Below are 22,151 nucleotides of genomic sequence, written 5' to 3'. Positions count from 1 at the left end.
ATTGGATTGGCTGTAGGCTCTTTTCTCTTCCTTTAGATGGAGTCTAGTACCATTGCCCAAGATGGAATGCAATGGCATGATCTTGGCTCACTGAAACCTCTGCTTCCCAGGTTCAAGTCATTCTTCTGGCTCAGCCTCCCAAGTAGCTGGGACTACAGGCATGCGTCACCAAGCCCGACTGATTTTTGTAGTTTTAGTAGAGACAGGATTTCATCATGTTGACCACCAGACTGGTCTCGAACTCCTGACCTGAGGTGATCTGCCTGCCTCGGACTCCCAAAGTGCTGAGATTACAGGCATCAGCCACTGCGCCTGGCCGAGTTCTGATCCTTTAAAAGGGCCTTCCCCCATTGCATACCTATTACCCTTGTGAGCTATGGAGCCAAGTGCTTAAGAGTTAACCACTTTCATAATGGATTACACATTTTCATGAGATTGAGTCAGATGGGGAGCTTGCTAGAAATGCAGATTCCCAGCATCTTTCCCAGAAATTGATTCAATGGGTAAGGGGTGGGATCATGAGTCTTCGTTTTATGAACCTCCCCAGCTGAGCGGTGCAGATAGGCAGGCCACTGGTTCATTCTTCATGAAGTACAAGCTCTCAAACTCTCTTGGAGAGGCTGGGCATGGTAGCTCCTGCCTGTAATCCCAGTACTTTGGGAAGCTGAGGCAGCAGAGTCACTTGAAGCCAGGAGTTCAAGACCAGAGCAAGCAACACAGCAAGATCCCATCTCCACAAAAAATTTCTGAAATTAGCCAAGTGTTGTGGCATGCACCTGTAGTCCCAGCTGCTTAGGAGACTGAAGCAGGAGGATCACTTGAGCCCAGGAGTTTGAGACTGCAGTGAGCTAGGATCATGCCACTGCACTCCAGCCTAGGCGACAGGGTGACACCCTGTCTCAAAAACAAAAACAAAAACAAAAACTCCCTGGAAAATAAAAGTCACCAGGAGGACTTTGAAGATTCCTGGTTCTGTCCCCTATGAACTCTAATATACCAACAAGAATACCAGGTGATTCTAGGGAAGATTGGAAAACAGTTTTGTTTGTTTTTCGAGATGGAGTATCACTCTTGTCACCCAGGTTGGAGTGCAGTGGTGCAATCTCCGCTCACTGCAACTTCTGCCTCCAGGGTTCAAGCAATTCTCCTGCCTCCGCCACCCGAGTAGCTGGGATTACAGGTGCTTGCCATCACACCGGCTAATTTTTGTATTTTTAGTAGAGACAGAGTTTCACCATATTGGCCAGGCTGTTCTCAAACTCCTGACCTCGTGATCTGCCCACCTCAGACTCCCAAAGTTCTGGGATTACAGGCGTGAGCCACCACACCCAGTGGGAAAAGTTTTATAGAACTCCCTAGAGCACCAATTCTTGGGCCCCATCCCCAAAGATGATGTAGTTGGTCAAGGTGGGTCACAGCATATTTTTGGGCCAGCAATATGCTGAATTCCTAAACACTCAACAGAAATAAGATTACCATGGTTGGACGCTACCCTCTTGTGTCTGGTTCTGAGTGCTGCGTTCCAGCGTGCTGGAATGCTGCGCAGACAGTGGCAGTGAGACGCTGCCTGCCTGAGGAGGCCTCGGTTGGATGCAAAGGAGCTGCGGCATCCAGGTGGCAAGATGCCAACTGCCAAGCAGCTAGCTGACATTGGCTATAAGACCTTCTCTTCCTCCATGATGCTCCTCACTGTGTATGAGGGGTACCTCTGCAGTGTCAAAGTCTATCACTATTTCCAACGGCGCAGAGCCCAGCACCAGGCCGCGAAAGAACAGAAGACCTCAGGAAACCTGTAGAACTGAGGGGCTTTTTCTCCTAGCAGAGAGGCCCAAGGCATGCTGTGATGAGACCTCACCTGCCACCATTTCCAAGTCAAGAGGACTAGAGCCTTGGTTTTCAAACTCTGTTGGAAGAAGGTGCCCATGGTTTCTCTGGTTCTGCCAGTCTGTGCCAGTTTGAGTTTGTGGCGGCTATTGAATCATAATAGGAATGTGAGGGTGAGGTATACCTACAGACATTAAATATTCTGCCATGTCAAAAAAAAAAAAAGATTACCATGGTTTTCACATTCATTGTTTACAACAGGTCCAAGGACTTGGAACTGAGAGCTGTTTCCACTTTAGCATAAAATGTGGAAAGTGTTCTGGATCCCCACAATAGCCTGTATGTTTTTTTGTTTTTTTTTTAAGACAGACTCTTGATCTTCTGCCAGGCTGGAGTGCAGTGGTGCCATCTTGGCTCACTGCAACCTTCTCCTCCCAGGTTCAAGCGATCCTCCTGCCTCAGCCTCCCAAATAGCTGACACTACAGGTGCGCACCAATTTTAATAGAGATGGGACTTCTCCATCTTGATCAGGCTGGTCTTGAACTCCCAACCTCAGGTGACCCACCTGCCTTGGCCTCTCAAAGTGCTGGGATTACAGGTGTGAGTCACCACACCTGGCCCCTTCTTTTTTTAAAAATCCATGGGCTATATTCTACTACCCTAAGTGGATGGAAAGGATTCTTCTGTAATGAAATAAGTGAAGCAAAAGCTCTTTACTGAATACTTCAATCCTTAGATGGAGGACACATTTACGGCCAAGAGCAGCTTCTGCCCTGGTTTCTCCACAGGATCACCGCCCAATTTGCAGCAGCATGGCAGGCAGGCTAGTGAAGCTACTGTCAGTTGCACAGCAACCTCTGGGGAAAAGCTACCGAGCCATGTACTTGCAGAAAGGGTTAAGTGGGTACAAAAACAGGAGTCTAAGCGACATAGGTAAATTCCAAGTTGGCAAGAAAAGCTGAATATTATTTTCGGTTCTAGGCGTCATAGCACTTGTTTTAATATTGAAGAGGGGGCTAGGTGCAGTGGCTTACGCCTGTAATCCCAGCACTTTGGGAAGCCAAGACAGGCAAATCATCTGAGGTCGGGATTCAAGACCAGCCTGACCAACATAGTAAAACCCTGTCTCTACCAAAGATAAAAAATTAGCCAGGCGTGGTGGCACTATGTTTACTATGCCTGTATTTCAGTCACTCCAGAGGCTGAGGCAGGAAAATCACTTGAACCTGGGAGGCGGAGGTTACAGTGAGCCAAGATCCTGCCACTGCACTCCAGCCTGGGTATCAAGAGTGAAACTCCATCTCAAAAAAAAACAAAAACAAAAAAACTGAACAGAGTGAATGAAAATAGACCCTAAGCAAGTTTTTAACTATTTCCTTCTAAATGAAGTACAATCAATCTAAGAAAAGCGCCTTCCCACCAGCAAGGGAAGCCAGAAGAGTGAGCTAGTACTCTGCCAAAAGTAACTTCCCTTGGCTTAAAAGATTAGTAAAGGCTTATGTGAATATTGTGATAAGATGGCAACACTTTTGCTTTCAGAAGGAAAAATAAAGAATAGCTACCAAATATAGGCGCCAGGCAGAAATTGTTAAATCTATAGATGAAGGGCTCATGCCTGTATGAGAGGTTGAGGCAAGCAGATCGCTCGAGCTCAGGAGTTTGAGACCAACCTGGGCAACATGGCAAAACCCCGTCTCTACAAAAAATACAAAAATTAGCCAAGTGTGGTGGTGTGTGCCTGTAGTCCCAGCTGTGAGCCAAGATCCCACCACTGCACTCCAGCCTAGGCCAGACTCTGTCTCAAAAACAAAACAAAACAAAACAAAAAAAACCTAGATCTTTGCCATGTGTTAGTTACTGCTAGGTCATTCTAGTTCCTTCTTGTGCCACACGTAGCAAACACCCTTATTGTTCAGATGAAACAGACAAGTGTGAATTCATTGAGAACATCAGATCATTCGGAAGTCAAATGTTTTCAGAAATGCTTCTGAATATTAAATATAAAATAGATGATAGAAACATAAAACCCAGTGAATCAAACTGCTCTCCCTCTTTTAATCAGTTTTATAGAATGTTTTACAGTACTAATCACATTAGGAGACAGGTGGGTTTCCTGTACGTATACAAGATTGTGCAAGCTCACTGAGACTTATGGAAAGGTTTTATCAGTTTCAAGAGGCAGTACAGCTTTTTAATCCAGATGAAGCACAAGAAGAATCCAGTAGACAGGAGAGTATTAATTTGACAGAGATGAATTCCCCTGGTGTGTGGTTCCCTACCCACACTATCTGCCATTATCCAAGTGGAGGAAACCTCCTGCCTCTTGAATTTAACCCTTGCTGAGCTCAGGCCTGTAGGACAAAGCAGCTCCAGGGTCACTCCATAGCTCAACCACAACTTAACACTGAAGCAAACTATATTTTCATTTCTCCAAGTATTCTCAAGAGAATAAAGCTATTCCTTGTCCTACTATTTTCTAAGTAACCTATATTCTAAAATATATTAAGTAATTATTAACCTGCCAAAGTTCTCAAGCATTTTTTGCATTTAAATATCAAACATATCATCACTGTTAGTCCACTTACTAAAAATCCTTTGGGCTTCAAGACTGTTTCAGATTTACTTCCCTCAAAATTAAAGCAATTATGTACAAAATAAACTTCTTAAATATTTTAAAAAAGGGAGAACGGATTTTTCTTTAAAGAAACAAAGCAGGAAGAGTCAGGAGAGAAAAATCTAGGAAGCACCAATTGAGGACATGAACCCCACTACACTTCTATCACTTCTATGCAATCCAATAGTAATTCTGAGTGTATGACTTTCCCTCCTCACACCCAATCACACAGGAAACCTATGACCTTACTTGGGCCAAACTGAAATTCCCATGGTAAGCAATAGGAAAAAGAGTGCCCAGGTTCAGGACATCAGTCAGCTACAGATTCTTATGGCAAGAACACAGTCCCTGTGCTAGGGCTGGGATTGTTCTCTTTCTTATGCACCTCAGGGACACATTTATAAAGCCTACTTTAAACCAAGGCTTCCAGGACACAGAAAAAGACAAACCACGCAGCACATCTATTTGCAATCCCTCAGAAAACCTGATTCTCCTACAACAGCGATTTACTATGTATATAAGAAGGCTTTCATAAGCAAGTTTTTATAAAGAAAACGCAGAAGAAAGCAACTACTGCAGCTGAGATTTTACCTAAAATGGAGAAAGCAAAATGTCGGACACATTTAAATATAATGGGGTGTGTGTGTGTGTATATATATAAACCTGTCAAACAGCTAGGATTATAGGCGTGAGCTACTGAGTCCAGCCACAAAATTGTATATATAATATTGTATATAATATATATACATATATATATTGTACATAATATATATCCCAACACCTTCTCTTCACCCCAATCCCACCACCTTCTCTTCCACAGAAAAGAGCCCTGATGCAATGTCCACATCTTCATATTTATTTCCACAGTGTTAACATGGAATAGACTTAGCAACCATTGTGGAGAAAAAAAAATCTCTCATTGGTTTATGAGTTAAATCCTGTAACAATGAATTTCAACCATTCAAGGTCTGCTGCTGCTTAACATTTACTGAATCAAATGCTAAAGTAAATGGACTGCCATTTAGGTCTCAAAAACCACACAGCTGGCCTTCGTGATATATTTATGATGAGATTTAACTTGTGACACTAAGCAAGTTTGACAGTTACAGCCCATGAAGTGCATGACTCTACAAGGATCTCTTGACCTAACATTCAAAAGGACATTTCATAGTACTAGTTTAATTCTGATCTCTCCCTAGAAGGCAGAAACCACATCCTACACTCCTATGCAATTTGTTATTTCGGTATTGTAAAGTAACTTAATGAGAAGGGGTGGAGGCATAAAGAAAATCTAGTTTCTGGCCAGGCACCGTGGCTCACACCTATAATCCCCACACTTTGGGAGGCTCAGGTGGGTGGATCACAAGGTCAGAAGACTGAGACCATCCTGGCCAACATGGTGAAACCCCATCTCTACTAAAAATACAAAAATTAGCTGCGCATGGTGGTGCACACCTGTAGTCCCAGCTACTCAGGAGACTGAGGCAGGGGAATTGCTTGAATCCAGGAGGTGGAGGTTACAGTGAGCTGAGATCGCACCACTGCACTCCGGTCTGTGCGACAGAGTGAGACTCAGTCTCGAAAAAAAAGAAAATCTAGTTTCTTTAGGCATCCCCAGACACGGAGATCTCAGAGGCAGACAGCAGACAACCTCCATATTCATCTGCCTAAGGCTGTTTGTCACAGTTTCCTTAAAAGATGCCTGGATGTGCTGCAGACAACAAGGGACTCAAGTATGGGGCTGAGTTTGTTGTAAAATCAGCTAAATGTGTTTAGGAAACTTACAAAGTGAAACCAGACAGTGCATGACTCTACAAGGCCCATTTACAAGACGTGTGCTTGAACCTTTGGTGTGCCTTCTTGGCCAATTTTTTAGGCACCAAAACCCATTCCTGATTAATTATTGATATACAATGCAAACCAAACTATGAAAACACAGACTTTTTTTCAGAAGAGAGAAATAAAGGCACAGAAACCTGCCAAAATAGATTTTTTTCCATAAGAATAGAATGGTTGATTAAAATAGTTTATAACTAGTAAAACTTGTATCACTAGAGCAGACAATACAAATTAGTTTTTTTTAAAAAATGACATTCACTGAATTCCTGGTCTGTGCATTCAATGTGAATAATCATCAAAAATATATTACAATTAAAGGTTGTAAGGAGCTCTGTTGGGATTTCTGCAGTATATTATTTCAGAGGAGAAGAACCACCATAAGTATTAGCTATCCACTGTTCCTTTTTACCGTGTATGGTAATCAGTCTATCCCCTACATGCAGGCTCACAAACTTCCATGGTGAGATGTCTATGTGACTTAGTGACTTTCACACTCATTAAAGGCAGCCCTGTGCGTCAAACTCCATACCTAGAAAGTTTGATAAACTGTATTACACTTTAATAAATATTTCTGTGTAATTCTTGTTTTTTGCTTTTAAGCTCAGCTTAAATTTTGTCAAGGAAACCATTTCACAAGACAATATGTCACGGCCTACTATCAGTAATAGTCCTTGTTTATTAGAATCTGCAGATGTCCATATTACATCAAATATAAATATATATTATATTTACATTTCCTTCTTAGCTTTTCAATTTAGGTGAGTGTATTTATAGGTAATGCCACTAATGCACCACTATTATAATCCTCAGTGCAACTCATGTCTTCTTTCCATTAGATGCATATTAATAAGATAGCATCTTAAAAGAGGAGTATTGTTCTTTTTTAAAATAAAAGGAAAGAAAGGGGGTCTAGAAATTTTCTAAGAGATTTTTTTTCCTGTTTTTTAATATTTAGAAATTACCTGAAAAATGTGGTCCCTTTTTGTAGTACTAGTCTGTACTTGGGGACAAGAAAATAGAATATGCAACTCAGAAAAAAAAGAGCCCAAAGACGAGAGAACCTGCTTGTTAGCTCATTAACCTGTTTAGTAAAGATCTGCTTTAAAATGCCTGATGCTATACAATATTATACAAAACAATCTTCACCCTTCAAAGCAGCTGATGCGCTTTCTTAGAGATCTGTTTGTCTGACTAACAGTCTGCTGCCTTGGTGGGCCCTGGTCTTGGTCACTTTCGGTCATCGATGGTTTTAATGAATTCTACTGCTGCTGTGAACTGCATCCACCAATAGGACTCCTCTCCAGACAGACAGCTAGCATAAAAGCTACTGATATACTGCACAGTGGACAGCAAACAGGGTGGATTTGCCTAGAGAAGTGAAAAATAAAAAAGAGTCAATTACTCAGATGTCATAGCTCTGCCAAAATCATTTAAGGGTTCTTTGAAGGTTCTTCTATCAAAGACATAATAATCTTTTTGAAAACAATCCCAAAGTTATTTTTTGGAAGTAATCTGTAAGCTTGAGTTTCCATGAATAGCAATAATATGTTGGAAAGGCAACCCAGGTTCTAATCTCAGCTAATCCATCTAGAGGTTTCTATCCTTGCAAGTCATTTAGCCTCACTAGTTTCTAAGAAGGCTGTGGTTTTACTCAGCATCCCAGGATTTCAGAATGTTAGATAACAAAATAAATGCTATAAGCAAATTGAGTTATATCTGGTAAGTCCAGGGAGAATCAGCTGATAAAGAAAAAGCTAAAAAAGATTATATGCCCTCTGTTGCCAGATGTACAGAGAACATCTCCCGGTTTTTTTAACCTTCAACATGTGGTGAGAAAGGGCACAGGCTGCTAAATGGTTAAGAGGAAGAGCCAAGGCTTTTCCTTAAAACTAGCTTAAACTGGCTCTACACAGGAAGTAGATTCATCACTTGTAGAAGCCAGAAGAGCGATGGCCTACAGGAGGAGCTGTGATGGCCGACGCCATGGGTTTCTGCCTCCAAGCTAAGAGTTCAGGTTGTAGAAATGTCACAACGCTAAGAAATAGTAAGACGTATGTCACACACGCTTTAGACAGAAACAGCTGAGCTGAGCTGACTGGAAAACACAAGTGATATAATCACTTAGTGGCTGTGTGCACGCAAACTGCATGGTTACCCTCAAAATGTTCAAAATAAACCATTCAAATGATGAAACTTTAACTTTAAAGTCAATAAGAACGAGAGATGTCAGTACTTTTATACTACAATTATGAAATAAGAGGCTAAAAAAGGAAAGAGATGATTGCTAAGTTTGGTAGCCTATATGACAGGCACTGCAAAGAATTCCATATGAAAGAAGATGGTAAAGGCACAAGAAAAAGAACCTGCCCTCACTCATTCACTCAATTATAGACCAAGCCCCAACCAAGAACTTCAGGCACTGCTTTTTTTTTTGAGATGGAGTCTCACTGTCTTGCCCAGGCTGGAGTGCAGCAGTGTGAACCCAGCTCACTGCAACCTCTGCCTCCCAGGTTCAAGCAATTCTCCTGCCTCAGCCTCCCGAGTAGCTGGAATTACAGGTGCCTGCCACTGAGCCTGGCTAATGTTTATATTTTTAGTAGAGATGGGGTTTCACCAGGCTGGTCTTAAATTCCTGAACTCGTGATCCACATGCCTCAGCCTCTCAAAGTATTGGGATTACAGACATGAGCCACCGCACCCAGCCCAGGCATTGCTTTAAAAGCTGAAAATGTTCATCTAGAAATCTACTCCTCCCATCCTTTCTTTTGAAAACCCTAAGGTAAGAAATCTTGGCAGGCACAGTGGCTCATGTCTGTAATCCCAACACTTCATGAGGCTGAGGTGGGTGAATCACTTGAGGCCAGCAGCTCGAGACCACAAGATGAGCTTGGCCAACATGGCGAAACCCTGTCTCTACTAAAAATACAAAAAAATTAGCTGGGAGTGGTGATGCATGCCTGTAATCCCAACTACTTGGGTGGCTGAGGCCAAGAATTGCTTGAACCCAGGAGGGGAAGGTTGCAGTGAGCTGAGTTCACACTACTGCACTCCAGCCTGGGTGACAGAGTGAGATCCTGTCTCAAAAAAAACAAATCTTGACATTAGGCACTTTCGTTCTGCATAATCCAGAGCCTGTGACTTGGGAAAGAACCAAGATCTCTACCACTGTGTGAAGTCCTGTGCTACCTGCTCAGAATTCCACATAACTCCTTAAATAATAGTAGTAAGGGGCCCACCTTTATCAACACAAACACCAACACAGGAACAAAATCGTCCGCTCCAGGGACAGAGTCTTCATTGGCCAGGCTCAGGAGGTTCATAATTGTAGAGCACATTCTCAGAATGCACTGTACTTTGTCCCGGGGGGTTTTATAAGCACTTATTGTCCTGATTTCTGATTGTGCAGATGGCCACGGTGCTTCTCGAAGATAAACCTAGGTGAGACCACAGACAATACACAGATTCTGAATCCAATGGCAATCCTGGGCAGTGACCACCGCAACCTCCATGACAGGAGGCAGAGGATAATGTGGTTGTTTTTTCTTTGGTAAAACCACATTGCAAGCCCCTTCCCCCTCCACCAAACACTGAAGCATAACTTTAAAACTTTTCTTTTTTGAGATGGAGTTTCGCTCTTTTTGCCCAGGCTGGAGTGCAATGGTGCGATCTTGGCTCACCGCAACCTCCGCCACCCACATTCAAGCGATTCTCCTGCCTCAGCCTCCGGAGTAGCTGGGATTACAGGTATGCACCACCACACCTGGTTAATTTTGTACTTTTAGTAGAGATGGGGTTTCTCCATGTTGGTCAGGCTGGTCTCGAACTGCCAGCCTCAGGTGATCTGCCCTCTTCAGCCTCCCAAAGTACTGCAGTTAATTATAGGCATGAGCCACCGCACCAGGCAAAAACTTTTAAGTTGCTTTGCATTTAAAAATAGTTAACCCAGATATTCATTAATAGAAAAAGGGAACAGCACAGAACCTAGAATTCACAAAATTTCAAGCCATTCTCTTTCTTAAATAGCTAGAATGGAACTTCTCTACATTTAGTAGCTGATTCCAGAAGTACAAACAAACTACTAAAAGAGAACTTTTTCTTAAAACTAGCTTAAACTGGCTCTACACAGGAACCAGATTTATCATGTGTGATAAGGAGGTTAATTTAAAAATATGTACCATGTTGCAGTAATTCCTCTAGAAATAACAGATTCAAAAAACCAAAGACATTTAAAATTTTATGCTAATTAATGTCTCATTAGAGGAGGTTGTAACAAAAACAACCAGAAAGCACAAATACCTGAAATTTTCCCGTTTTCTTATTTTGTAAGAGACATAGGACAGAAATGCTAGTATCAATGACTAAAAGGTAATCTGAGATCACATTCACATGCAATGAACTCTCCTGAGACAGCATATTTCTCACTCTTTGGAGTGCTACCAGCCTCTTGCTTCTTCAAAACATTTCTGCAGAAATATGACTATAAAAGCACTGATGGAGAGGTACTGCCCCTGAGAGCAGGGCTGGCTTGAGAAGTCCTGCCTGGGCACGGAGTGGCTTCAAGGAAGGGATCCTCCCAGCTGGCTTTCTACTATTTCAGATTAGGGAATTTTAACCTCTGGAAGCATCTTTGGCCACTTTGCAGTTAGACTGAATTACTTTGGGTGCAAATGAGGTTTTTTATATTTTGCCATATTTCAGTTCCTTGAAAACGTGGTAACATTATGTGGATTAATACCATGCAGCATTTAGTTAACATTACCCATGCTATATAAACCTGTATTACCTCTGGTATCTGAAGAGCTCTGTGATTTGCAGTCACTACTTTAGACAATCTCTGGATATGTTCATGAAGAACCCTGAAAACCCCCCAAAATACAAATGTAAATATACATTTCAGAAAATAAGGAACACAAATAGTCATCACTGATTTTTACAAAACATTTGAAACATGTTGACTTATTGCTAGATATGGATTATAGCTAAGAGTTGAGCCTCTTAGATAAGTATTCTTTCCAATCTAATCAGAAACACTGAGTGAGCCAAGGGGATGCAGGAAGGAGAGGGAGTCTTTTCTCTCTGGACTGGACAGCATGGCAAGGGAGAGAGGAGGGGAGCCCTTAGTAGGAGTGCTTGGACACATTACTTTGTAAAGTAGAGGAAAAGATAGTGAGGGGGAAAAAAAAGTGAGAGGAAGTAGAAGGATCAAAAGCCAGAAACCAAAGACATTAATTACATGGAGAAGGGCCTCCACCATTCACCCAACCTTTCATTTTGTAGATGAAGAGAAGTAGTTACGCTTAAAAAGGTAAAACACTTGCCTAAGCTACACAGGTGTCAGTAGAGGGGCTGAACCCAGCTTCCTGGCTGCTAATGTTCTTTCCAATTCCTCTGTTGCCTTTCTACACTCTATAAAGCCTGCAGAAATGCCATGGAGAGTAGGGAAAAATAATCTTCTTCAAAGTTGCTCTTTGTAGTCAATATGGTTTGAATGTCCCCACTCCTTATTCTATGCCTAAAGCAAAAAAACTGGTGCTCTGGAGAGAAAACAGGCCCCATCTGGCATATTTAGAAGACTGGGATGGGTCAAATACTCTGAGACCATGAAAAAATGAGGAAGGTAGACTGGAAGAATCCTAACCCACTTCGTAGGAAAGTGAATTCTCTCAAATATCTATGCAACATCTGAAAATTTCCATGAAAAATATTTCACACAAACATAACCCACACCCGGAGATCCTATTACACAGAGCCGAGAGTCACACAGAGTAAGCCACTGTCCCTGCTAAGAACGACAGTAACAACTTTAACATGCTTGAGGTCAGAAACAGGGTTGTGAAGCAGTGCTCAAGAAAACACAGAAGGCTGGGCGCGGTGGCTCATGCCTGTAATCCCAGCACTTTGGGAGGCCAAGATGGGTAGATCACTTGAGGTTGGGAGTTCAAGACCAGCCTGGCCAACATGATGAAACCCCAGCTCTACTAAAAATACAAAAATTAGCTGGGCATGGTGGTGCATGCCTGTAATCCCAGCTACTCAGGAGGCTAAGGAAGGAGAACTGCTTGAACCCAGGAAGTGGAGGTTGCAGTGAATTGATACCACACCATTGCACTCTAGCCTGGGTGACAGAGCAAAACTCTGTCTCCAAAAAGAAAAGAAAAGAAAAGAAAAAAATAAATACAGAAGAGTAAAAATAAAACTGCAAAATCTTCCATAGTCTCACTACCCCAAAATAACCAATATTACCATTCCAGGTTAATTTTTTCCAAGTTTTTTTTTTTTTTTAGGACAGAGCCTCCCTCTGTTGCCCAGGCTGGAGTGCAGTGGTGTGATCTTGGCTCACTGCAACCTCTGCTTCCCAGGTTCAAGCGATCCTCCTGCCTCAGCCTCCTGAGCAGCTGGGAGGGACTATAGGCACGTGCCACCAGGGCCAGCTAATTTTTATATTTTTAGTAGAGAAGGGGTTTCACCATGTTGGCCAGGCTGGTCTCAAACTCCTGATCTCAGGTGATCCACCCACCCAGGCCTCCCAAAGTGCTGGGATTACAGGTGTAAGCCATTGCACCGGGCCAACTATTCATTCTTAATAAATACATAATGAGCATACATTAGAAGCCAAGCACTGTGCCTGGTGCTGTTAGAGTGATTAATAAAAGCATTATTTCCCGGTCTTGCCGAGGGAACAAGCCAGTGTGAAGAGAACATTCATCAATCTATCACACAAACCAGTGATTAAGAAAGACGGAGAGGCCAGGTGCGGTGGCTCATGCTCTATAATCCCAGCTCTTAGCCCAGCACTTTGGGAGGCTAAACCAGGAGGATCGCTTGAGTCCAGCAGTTTGAGACCAGCCTGGGCAACATAATGAGACCTCTTCTCTACAAAAAATAAACAAGGCTGGACACAGTGGCTCACACCTGTTATCTCAGCACTTTGGGTGGCCAAGATGGGGGATCACCTGAAGTCAGGAGTTCGAGACCAGCCTGGCCAACATGGTGAAACCCCATCTCTACTAAAAATACAAAAAAAATTAGCCAGGCATGGTGGCGCATGCCTGTAGTCCTAGCTACTAGGGAGGCTGAGGCAGGAGAATTGCTTGAACCCAGGAGGCAAAGGTTGCAGTGAGCCAAGACTGTACCACTGCACTCAGCCTGGGTGACAGAGCAAGACTCCACATACACACATACATAATCAGCCAGGTGTCACATGTGCACCTACAGTACCGGTGATCTGGGAGGCTAAGGAAGGAGGATCACTTAGTCACATAAGCCCAGGAGGTTGAGGCTTCAGTGAGCTGTGATCGTGCCATTGCACTCCAGCCTGGGTGACAAAACGAGACCCTGTCTCAAAAACAAAGAAGAAGAAAAAAAAAGAATAGGAAAGAATTTTGCCACCACCCCCCCAAGGGCCATTTGGGAATGTCTGGAGACATTCGGTTGTCACAATTGGTGGGGTATTAATGGCATCTAGTGTGTAGAGGCCAGTGACACTGCTGAAGATCCTATAATGTATAGGACAGCCTCCCACATCATCAACAACCTGGCCCCAAATGTCAGTAGTGTTGGATTGAAAAACCATGACTTAAACAGATGTCAAATAGCAACTGGCAAGTGCTAAAGAAAGGCACCCAGACCTGACAGAGCCCTAACAGGATGTAGCCTAGTCAGGAGAGGTTTCATCAGGAAAACAACACTTCAGTCAAGACCTGAGGGATGAGTAAGACTTAATCGCAGGAAGGAAGGGAAGAGTAGTTAAGGCAGAGTAAACAGCAGTGCTTTCCAAAGAGGCCATATCAATTTCTACTCCTTCCAGCTTGAGTGTCCACATCCCTGAAAACTAGGTATTACCATTCTTTTTGATCCTGTAACTCTGTCAGGTGAAAAATGGTAACTGATGCACTTCCTTTTACAATCAGATACTAAGTTACACGTATAGCTTGCCTAAAATATGGGCTACCTGGCAGATCCCTACGTAGTCCCACAGAGGCACTCAGCATAGAAATACTCACTGGTCACCCAGCAATCCCATTACTGGGTATATACCCAAAGTACTATAAATCATTCTACTATAAGGACACATGCACACGAGTATTTACTGCAGCACTATTTACAATAGCAAAGACCTGGAATCAACCCAAATGCCCATTGATGATAGACTGGATTGGGAAAATGTGGCACATATACACCATGGAATATTATGCAGCAATCAGAAATGATGAGTTTGTGTCGTTTATAGGGACATGGATGAATCTGGAGAACATCATCCTCAGCAAACTGACACAAGAACAGAAAATGAAACACTGCATATTCTCACTCATAGGCGGGTGATGAAAAATGAGAACACATGGACACAGAGAGGGGAGTACTAAACACCGGGGTCTATTGGGGGGAAAAGGGGAGGGCCAGTGGGAGGCAGAGGTGGGGAGGGATAGCCTGGGGAGAAACGCCAAATGTGGGTGAAGGGGTGAAAGCAAACAGAACACACTGCCATGTGTGTACCTATGCAACTGTATTGCATGCTCTGCACATGTACCCCAAAACCTAAAATGTAATAAAAAAATAAGAAAAAAAAAAAATCTGAATGAAATAAAAAAATTCTTTAAAAAAAAAAAAAAAAATACTCACTGGTCACGAAGTATGTCCCCATCCTGATTAGGGTAGAAAGCAAGTTTGAAAATCCGGTTCATCACACTTCGCTCAATGGCCAGCTGTGCATCTTGAAGCTGTTCTTCACTTGCGTTTTGCCATATGACATCCTGGGCCATTGCACCATAAAGAAACTGCAAAAAATCTTCCACTTGAGCAGTTTTATCATCAGCTGCTGTAAGTTTCTGAAAGTCTCCAAAGAATAATAATAATTTTTAAATAGTTTAATAAAAACTATCTGAATAATTTTAAAAAGGAAATTATATAATTTTAATAACTAGCTATGAAGACACCATCATCTTAATCAGTGTGGTTTATTTTAGAACAATATGTATCCACCTAATTAAACCAGGAGAAAGTAAGAAATATGTGAAAGTTTAAGTGCAAGAAATTTATTATAAAAATGTTCCTAAAAAAATGTTTGGTTTAAAAAAAAAGAGAAAATTTGTATAAATCCAAATGTCCCCAATTTAAAAAATAAACTATAAACATTCAATCCAAGAGAGAAATGCAATTTATTGGTTTGACATCAAAGTTTAAGATTCAATAAAATAAACAGGTATTTAACGCATGCAGATACTTGAACTAGCAAAACAAAGCAGTATTTCCAAATCTTCCCAACAGTATTACAGCTGAGGAGATGCTTAAAGATATTGAGTTACCTTGAATGAATTCCCTGATCTTCTTTTCTTTGCTCTCAAGCAGTAATCTCACACAGACAGTGGTAAAGTATCGATTGGCCACTTCTTTGTCCCGCAGAACCCTTTGCAACAGCCTTTCCAGGTGAGCCTGTGTGGTCTGTAGTCCTTGTCGACAACGAGTGAGATAAGCAATATATGGGGCTCTTTTCCTAAAAGGAAAAATACTTTGCATGACATCATATATATTCAGTACATACTTTCTTTGAAGAATAAGGGTCCTAACTTTTCTTTAGAAAAAAAAATTACTGTGGCTGGGCACAGTGGGTCACGCCTATAATCCCAGCACTTTGGGAAGCTGAGGCGGCCTGATCACAAGGTCAGGAGTTCGAGACCAGCCTGACCAACATGGTGAAACCCCGTCTCTACTAAGAATACAAAAATTAGCCGAGCATGGTGGTGTGCACCTGTAACCCCAGTTACCTGGGAGGCTGAGGCAGGAGAATCACTTGACCCGGGAGGTGGAGGTTGCAGTGAACCGAGATTGCGCCACTGCATTCCAGCCTAGGCACCAGAGCGACACTCCGTCTCAAAAAGAAAAAAAATTTACTGTACAGACTGGTTTTACAAAGTAGTATGTCTGTGCTCTCTTCAGTAGCAAACATACAAAGTAGAATGTCAGGCGGCAGACATGGTAGAGACTGATCATGGTGCCAGCTGAAGAACAAACCCATTTTGCATGTTTGGAAGGATCTATGGGGCTGAAGACTTAGTTACCTAACTCACTAAATGTTAGTAAGCCCTTTGCATACATGGTGTATTTTATATTGGAGCTATGGGACCTCATACTTAACAGGAAATTGACAGCTAGAGATGACTAAAAATAACAAATACAGGTTACACATCACTAGGTCACAAACATCCTTCACCAATTACTAGCTTACAGTCTAAGTGTAACAATCACCAGAGTGCCCATTCCCTAAGCCTTGAAGCTTCCTTACTACCTAAGCGTCTCAGTTACATTTTTCTCCATAATCATTAGCATGGGACTGGCAGTGGAAAAAGCACAGCAATTCCTAAGGCTACTTCTGCTTCTCTGGTCCAGGAAAGTAGTCTTTCCTATTGCCTCTAAAAAAAGGAATATGATAGTCTAGTTGTCTTGGCCTCACATATAGGCATATCTCTTTACCTGCTTTTGTGCAAAGCTGAAGTAAACTGCTCTCTTCTATTTGAAACTGCTCATTAGTAACTACATTTCCAGATTAAATATCCAAATATGTTGCTTGGAAATTCATGTCTTGGCTGTATCCCCACTCAAATCTCATCTTGAATTCTCACATTGTGAGTGGGGCCCGGTGGGAGATAACTGAATCATGGAGGCAGGTCTTTCCTGTGCTGTTCTCATGATAGTAAGTCTCACAAGATCTGATTGTTTTAAAAAGGAGAATTGGCTGTAAAAGTTCTCTTCTCTTGTCTGCTACCACGTGAGATGTGCCTTTTACCTTCTGCCATGATTGTGGCCTCCCCAGCGAAATGGAACTGTAAACCCAATTAAACCTCTTTCTTTTGCAAAATGCCCAGTCTCAGGTATGTCTTTATCAGCAGCGTGAGAACAAATACGGTAAACTGATACCAAGGGTGGGGGGGTACTGCTAAAAAAACACCTGAAAATGTGAAAGTGGCTTTAAAACTAGGTAACAGGCAGAGGCTCAAACAGTCTGGAGGGCTCAAAAGAAGACAAGAAAATGTGGGAAAGTTTGAAACTTTCTAGAGATCTGTTGAGTGGCTTTGATGAAAAGCTGACAGTGATATGAACAATAAGGTCCAGGCTGAGGTGGTCTCAGATAGAGATGAGGAACTCATTGGGAACTGGAGAAAAGGTGACTCTTGTTACGTTTTAGCAAAGAGACTGGTGGCATTTTGCCCATGCCCTAGGATTTGTGGAACTTTGAACTTGAGAGAGGTGATTTAGAGTATCTGGCAAAAGAAATTTCTAAGCAGCAAAGTATTCAAGAGGTGACTTGGGTGTTATTAAAGGCATTCAGTTTTCTTTTTTTTTTTTTTTGAGACAGAGTTTCACTCTTTTTGCCCAGGCTGGAGTGCAGTGGCGCAATCTCAACTCACTGCAACCTCTGCCTCCCAAGTTCACGCAATTCTCTTGTCTCAACCTCCCAAATAGCTGGGATTACAGGTGCCCACCACCACCATGCCCAGCTAATTGTTTTTCTTTTTTTTTTTGAAACGGAGTCTTTCTCTGTTGCCCAGGCTGGAGTGCAGTAGCATGATCTCGGCTCACCACAACCTCCGCCTCCAGGGTTCAAGTGATTCTCCAGCCTCAGCTTCCTGAGTAGCAGGGACTACAAGTGTGTGCCACCATGCCCAGCTAATATTTTTATTTTTTAGCAGAGATAGGGTTTCACTATGTTGGCCAGGCTGGTCTCAAACTCCTGACCTCGCCTCCCAAAGCACTGGGATTACAGGTGTGAGCCACCATGCCTGGCCAGCATTCAGTTTTATAAGGGAAGCAGGGCATATGAGTTTGGAAACTTTGCAACCTGACAATGCAATAGAAAAGAAAATACCATTTTCTGAGAAAAAAATTCAAATTGGCTGTAGAAATTTGCATAACCAATGAGGAACTGAATATTAATTTCCCAAGACAACGAAGAAAATGTCTCCAGGGCATGTCAGAGGTCTTCATGGTATCCCCTCCCATCACAGGCCCAGAGGCCTAGGAGGAAAAATGCTTTCATGGGCTGGGCCAGGGATCCCATGCTGTATGCAGCCTAGGGACTTGGTGTCCTGCCTCCTAGCCACTTCAGCCATGGCTGAAAAGGGGCCAACTAGAGCTCAGGCTGTAGCTTCAGAGAGTGCAAGTCCCAAGTCTTGGCAGCTTCCATGTGGTTTTGAGCCTGTGGGTGTATAGAATTGGGGGTTAGGAACCTCTGTCTAAATTCCTTTTCTTTCCTTTTTTTTGTTGGAGACAGAGTCTCACTCTGTAGCCCAGGCTAGAGTGCAGTGGCATAATCTTCGCTCACTCCATCCTCTGCCTCCTGGGTTCAAGCAATTCTCCTGCCTTAGCCTCCTCAGTAGCTGGGACTACAGGCGTGTGCCACTGTGCCCAGCTAATTTTTGTATTTTTAGTAGAGGCAGGGTTTCACCATGTTGGTCAGGCTAGTCTCGAACTTTTGACCTCATGATCTGCCTTTCTTAGCCTCCCAAAATGCTGGGATTACAGGTGTGAGCCACTGTACCCAGCCTTGATTTCAAAAGATGTATGGAAACACCTGGATGCCCAGGCAGAAGTCTGCTGCAAGGACAGGGTCCATGGAGAATCTGAGAGCCGTGTGAAAAGGAAATGTGGAGTCAGAGAACCCACACAGAGTCCCTTCTGGGGCACTGTCCTCCAGACCCCAGAATGGTAGATCCACTGACAGTTTGCACGATGCACCTAGAAAAGCCAGTGACTCAACACCAGCCCATGAAAAAAGCTGGGAGGGAGGCTGTACACTGCAAAGCCACAGGAGCAGAGCTGCCTACAATCATGGGAAACCTGGCCAGGCACGGTGGCTCATGACTATAATCCCAGCATTTTGGGAGGCTGAGGCATGTGGATCATTTGAGGTCAGGAGTTCAAACCCAGCCCAGCTAACATGGTGAAACCCATCTCTACTAAAAAAGAAAAAAAAAAAATACAAAATTAGCCAGGCGTGGTGGTGCATGCCTGGAATCCCAGCTACTTGGGAGGCCTGAGGCAGGGGAATTGTTTGAACCTAGGAAGTGGAGGTTGCAATGAGCTGAGATTGCACCATTGCACAAGAGCAAAATCCCATCTTTTTTAAAAAAAAAAAAAAAAAAAAAAAGGACCACCTCTTGCATCAGTGTGACCTGAATGTGAGACATGGAGTCAAAGGAGTTCACCATTTTAGAGCTTTAAGATTTGATTGCTCTGCTGGATTTTAGACTTGCATGGGGTCTGCAGCCCCTTTGTTTCTGCCAATTTCTCCATTTGGAATGGCTATATTTACCCTATGCCTGTACATCCATTATATCTAGGAAGTAACTAATCTGATTTTGATTTTACAGGTTCACAGGCAGAAGGGACTTGCTTTGTCTCAGATGAGACTTCTAACTGTGGACTTTTGAGTTAATGTTGAATGAGTTAAGACTTTGGGAGACTGCTGGGAAGGCATGATTGGTTTTCAAATGTGAGGACATGAGATTCAGGAGGAGCCAGGGGTAGAATAATACGGTTTGGCTATGTCCCCATCCAAATCTCATCTCGAATTCCCATGTGTTATGGGAAGGAACCAGTGGGAAGTAACTGAATCATGGGGGCAGGTCTTTCTTGTGCTGTTACTATAGCGAATAAGTCTCACAGGATCTAATGGTTTTTTTAAAAAGGGAGGGTTTCCCTGCACAAGCTCTCTTTTGTCTGCTGCCATGTGAGATATGCCTTTCACCTTCTGCCATAATTGTGAGGCCTCCCCAGCCAGATGGAATTCTAAGTCCAATAAACCTCTTTATTTTGTAAATTGTCCAGTCTTAGGTATGTCTTTATCAGTAGCATAAGAATAGACTAACACAGAAATCTACGTCCAGGAAAATATGGCCAAGCACTTTGTAGTTCTGAAATAAGGATAAGGCCAGGTACGGTGGCACACGCCTGTAATCCCAGTACTTTCAGAAGCCGAGATGGGAGGATCACAAGGTCAGGAGTTCCAAGATCAGCCTGACCAACATGGTGAAACCCCATCTCTACTAAAAATACAAAACTTAGCTGGGCGTGGCGGCACGTGCCTGTAATCTCAGCTACTCAGGAGGCTGACGCAGGAGAACTGCTTGAAGCCGGGAGGTGGAGGTGGAGGTTGCAGTGAGCCAAGATCATGCCACTGCATGCCAGCCTGGGCTACAGAGCGAGACTCCATCTCCAAAAATAAAAGAAAGAAGGATCAAAAAGAAAACACTTGCAGCTAAAAACTAAGTTTAAAAACTGAACAGGTGTGGTATATTACCTGTAGTCCTCAGCAATCGAAGCCAGCAGTTTCCTACAAGTCCTATTATCAAAACGGCACACACAGCGCATTGTTTCCTGAAGTTGAGCCATTAAGTTCTTATCTTGTAAATTAATTGCTTCGGCTATTTGAACTTTTAAAAAGCATACAATTTCATTGTCTAAATAAAAGAAACAAGAATTGTTATTATTGAGAATTTCCATGGGTTTAATTAAGCTCTCAGCACTTGAGATGTTAATTCTGCTTTGTCATGTATCATTAGAACTAAGCTGTACTGCCACTCCCAATTAGAAAATACTTTAATAAACCAGTAACCAAAGTGCTCTTAAGTGAAACTAATATAAACATATTAAGCTGAACCATATGGAATTGCAGTACAGCTTAAATAGCTGAATACTGGCAATTTCCTATGGTGCAACCCATAAACACAGGAAAAAATAATCCTGTAGCAATTTACCTTCTGGGTCTGTGTGGTCTGGTAAACCATTCCTTGTATGGGTCAGCACTGGGAAGGCAACAGAGTCCGCAGAGCAAAGAGCAAGCCTCAGTTTCTTTTTCGCATCTCTGAAGAATGAGTAGAAAAACACATTAATTTCTTTGTCCAGATATGGTCACATTTTACAAATATTTACTATATAAATTAATGTTACCTTAGGACCCAAATGTTTCAAACATTTTTAAAAAGTTAATTTTTAACTGACACTCCACTTAAAAAAACAGGCATTTTTCCCTTTTTTTGGAGATGGAGTTTCGCTCTTGTTACCCAGGTTGGAGTGCAATGGCGCGATCTCAACTCACCGCAACCTCCGTCTCCTGGGTTTGAATGATTCTCCTGCCTTAGCCTTTCAAGCAGCCGGGATTACAGGCATGCGCGAACACGCTCGGGCCAAGTTAATTTTTTATTTTTAGTAGACACAGGTTTCTCCATGTTGGTAAGGCTGGTCTCAAACTCCCGACATCAGTTGATCCACCCACCTCAGCCTCTCAAAAAACAGGTTTTCTAATTACCCAAGAAGCCAGGTGATAAAAGTGCGTGGGGCAAGGACCATTCTTTAGGGCAACAGAATCAAACAACAAATCCTTTCTGACCTTTTTTCATACACTGAGTTCCATGATAGGTGTTATAAGAATCAGAAAAGCATATTATGGCAGAGTGGGAGGAACCATAGAAGTCAGAAGCCCCCAACACCCAGATTTGGAATGCCTCCTGGCATATCTCTTGAGAAATGCTGATGACTGATGACGGCACAAGATAAGTGCACTACCTGACAAGAAACCCTTTTTTCTTTTCTTTTCTCTTTTTTTCCTTTTTCTCTTTTATAAAGTCAGAGTTTTGCTATGTTGCCCAAGCTCATCTCCAACTCCTGGGCTCCAGCGATCCACCTGCCTCAGCCTCCCAAAGTGCTGGGATTACAGGGGTGAGCTACCATGCCAAGTTTTTTAAAATCCTTGAATTAAAGCTTTGGATACATAACATCTACAACTGAAACAAAGTCTTCTTAGTAAACAGCATTTCATTTTTCTCACCCTGCTTTATACATTTATTGATTCAACACATCACTTGACTTGACGTGACTGCA

General features: G+C 42.7%; 2 protein-coding genes across 33 annotated transcripts in view; one reads left to right on the top strand and one right to left on the bottom strand.

Annotated features, from left to right (window-relative positions):
• The first annotated feature begins 1,622 nt into the window (after positions 1-1,622).
• Positions 1,623-1,796, top strand: LOC100413974 (cytochrome c oxidase assembly protein COX14-like). The gene has a single exon (XM_017976171.4). The coding sequence runs from the start codon at positions 1,623-1,625 to the stop codon at positions 1,794-1,796; it is 174 nt and encodes a 57-aa protein (XP_017831660.1).
• Positions 1,797-5,274: 3,478 nt separating this feature from the next.
• GAPVD1 (GTPase activating protein and VPS9 domains 1) overlaps positions 5,275-22,151 on the bottom strand; it is a 105,125-nt gene continuing 88,248 nt past the window's right edge. For all 32 annotated transcript variants that reach the window (XM_009002943.5, XM_078326844.1, XM_078326828.1 and 29 more), the window contains 7 exons: positions 21,029-21,135; positions 20,572-20,731; positions 15,581-15,768; positions 14,898-15,111; positions 11,062-11,134; positions 9,515-9,712; positions 5,275-7,646 (listed from right to left, as the gene is read on the bottom strand). In XM_009002943.5, coding sequence (XP_009001191.1) covers positions 7,506-7,646; positions 9,515-9,712; positions 11,062-11,134; positions 14,898-15,111; positions 15,581-15,768; positions 20,572-20,731; positions 21,029-21,135 — 1,081 coding nt within the window. In that variant the 3' untranslated portion in view covers positions 5,275-7,505. The remainder of the gene's footprint in view (positions 7,647-9,514; positions 9,713-11,061; positions 11,135-14,897; positions 15,112-15,580; positions 15,769-20,571; positions 20,732-21,028; positions 21,136-22,151) is intronic.

Source organism: Callithrix jacchus, chromosome 1 (genome assembly GCF_049354715.1).
Source record: "Callithrix jacchus isolate 240 chromosome 1, calJac240_pri, whole genome shotgun sequence".
NCBI classification, from domain to species: Eukaryota; Metazoa; Chordata; class Mammalia; order Primates; family Cebidae; genus Callithrix; species Callithrix jacchus.
Note: the sequence above shows the minus strand (reverse complement) of the source record. Positions and strands in the feature narration are given on the sequence as shown.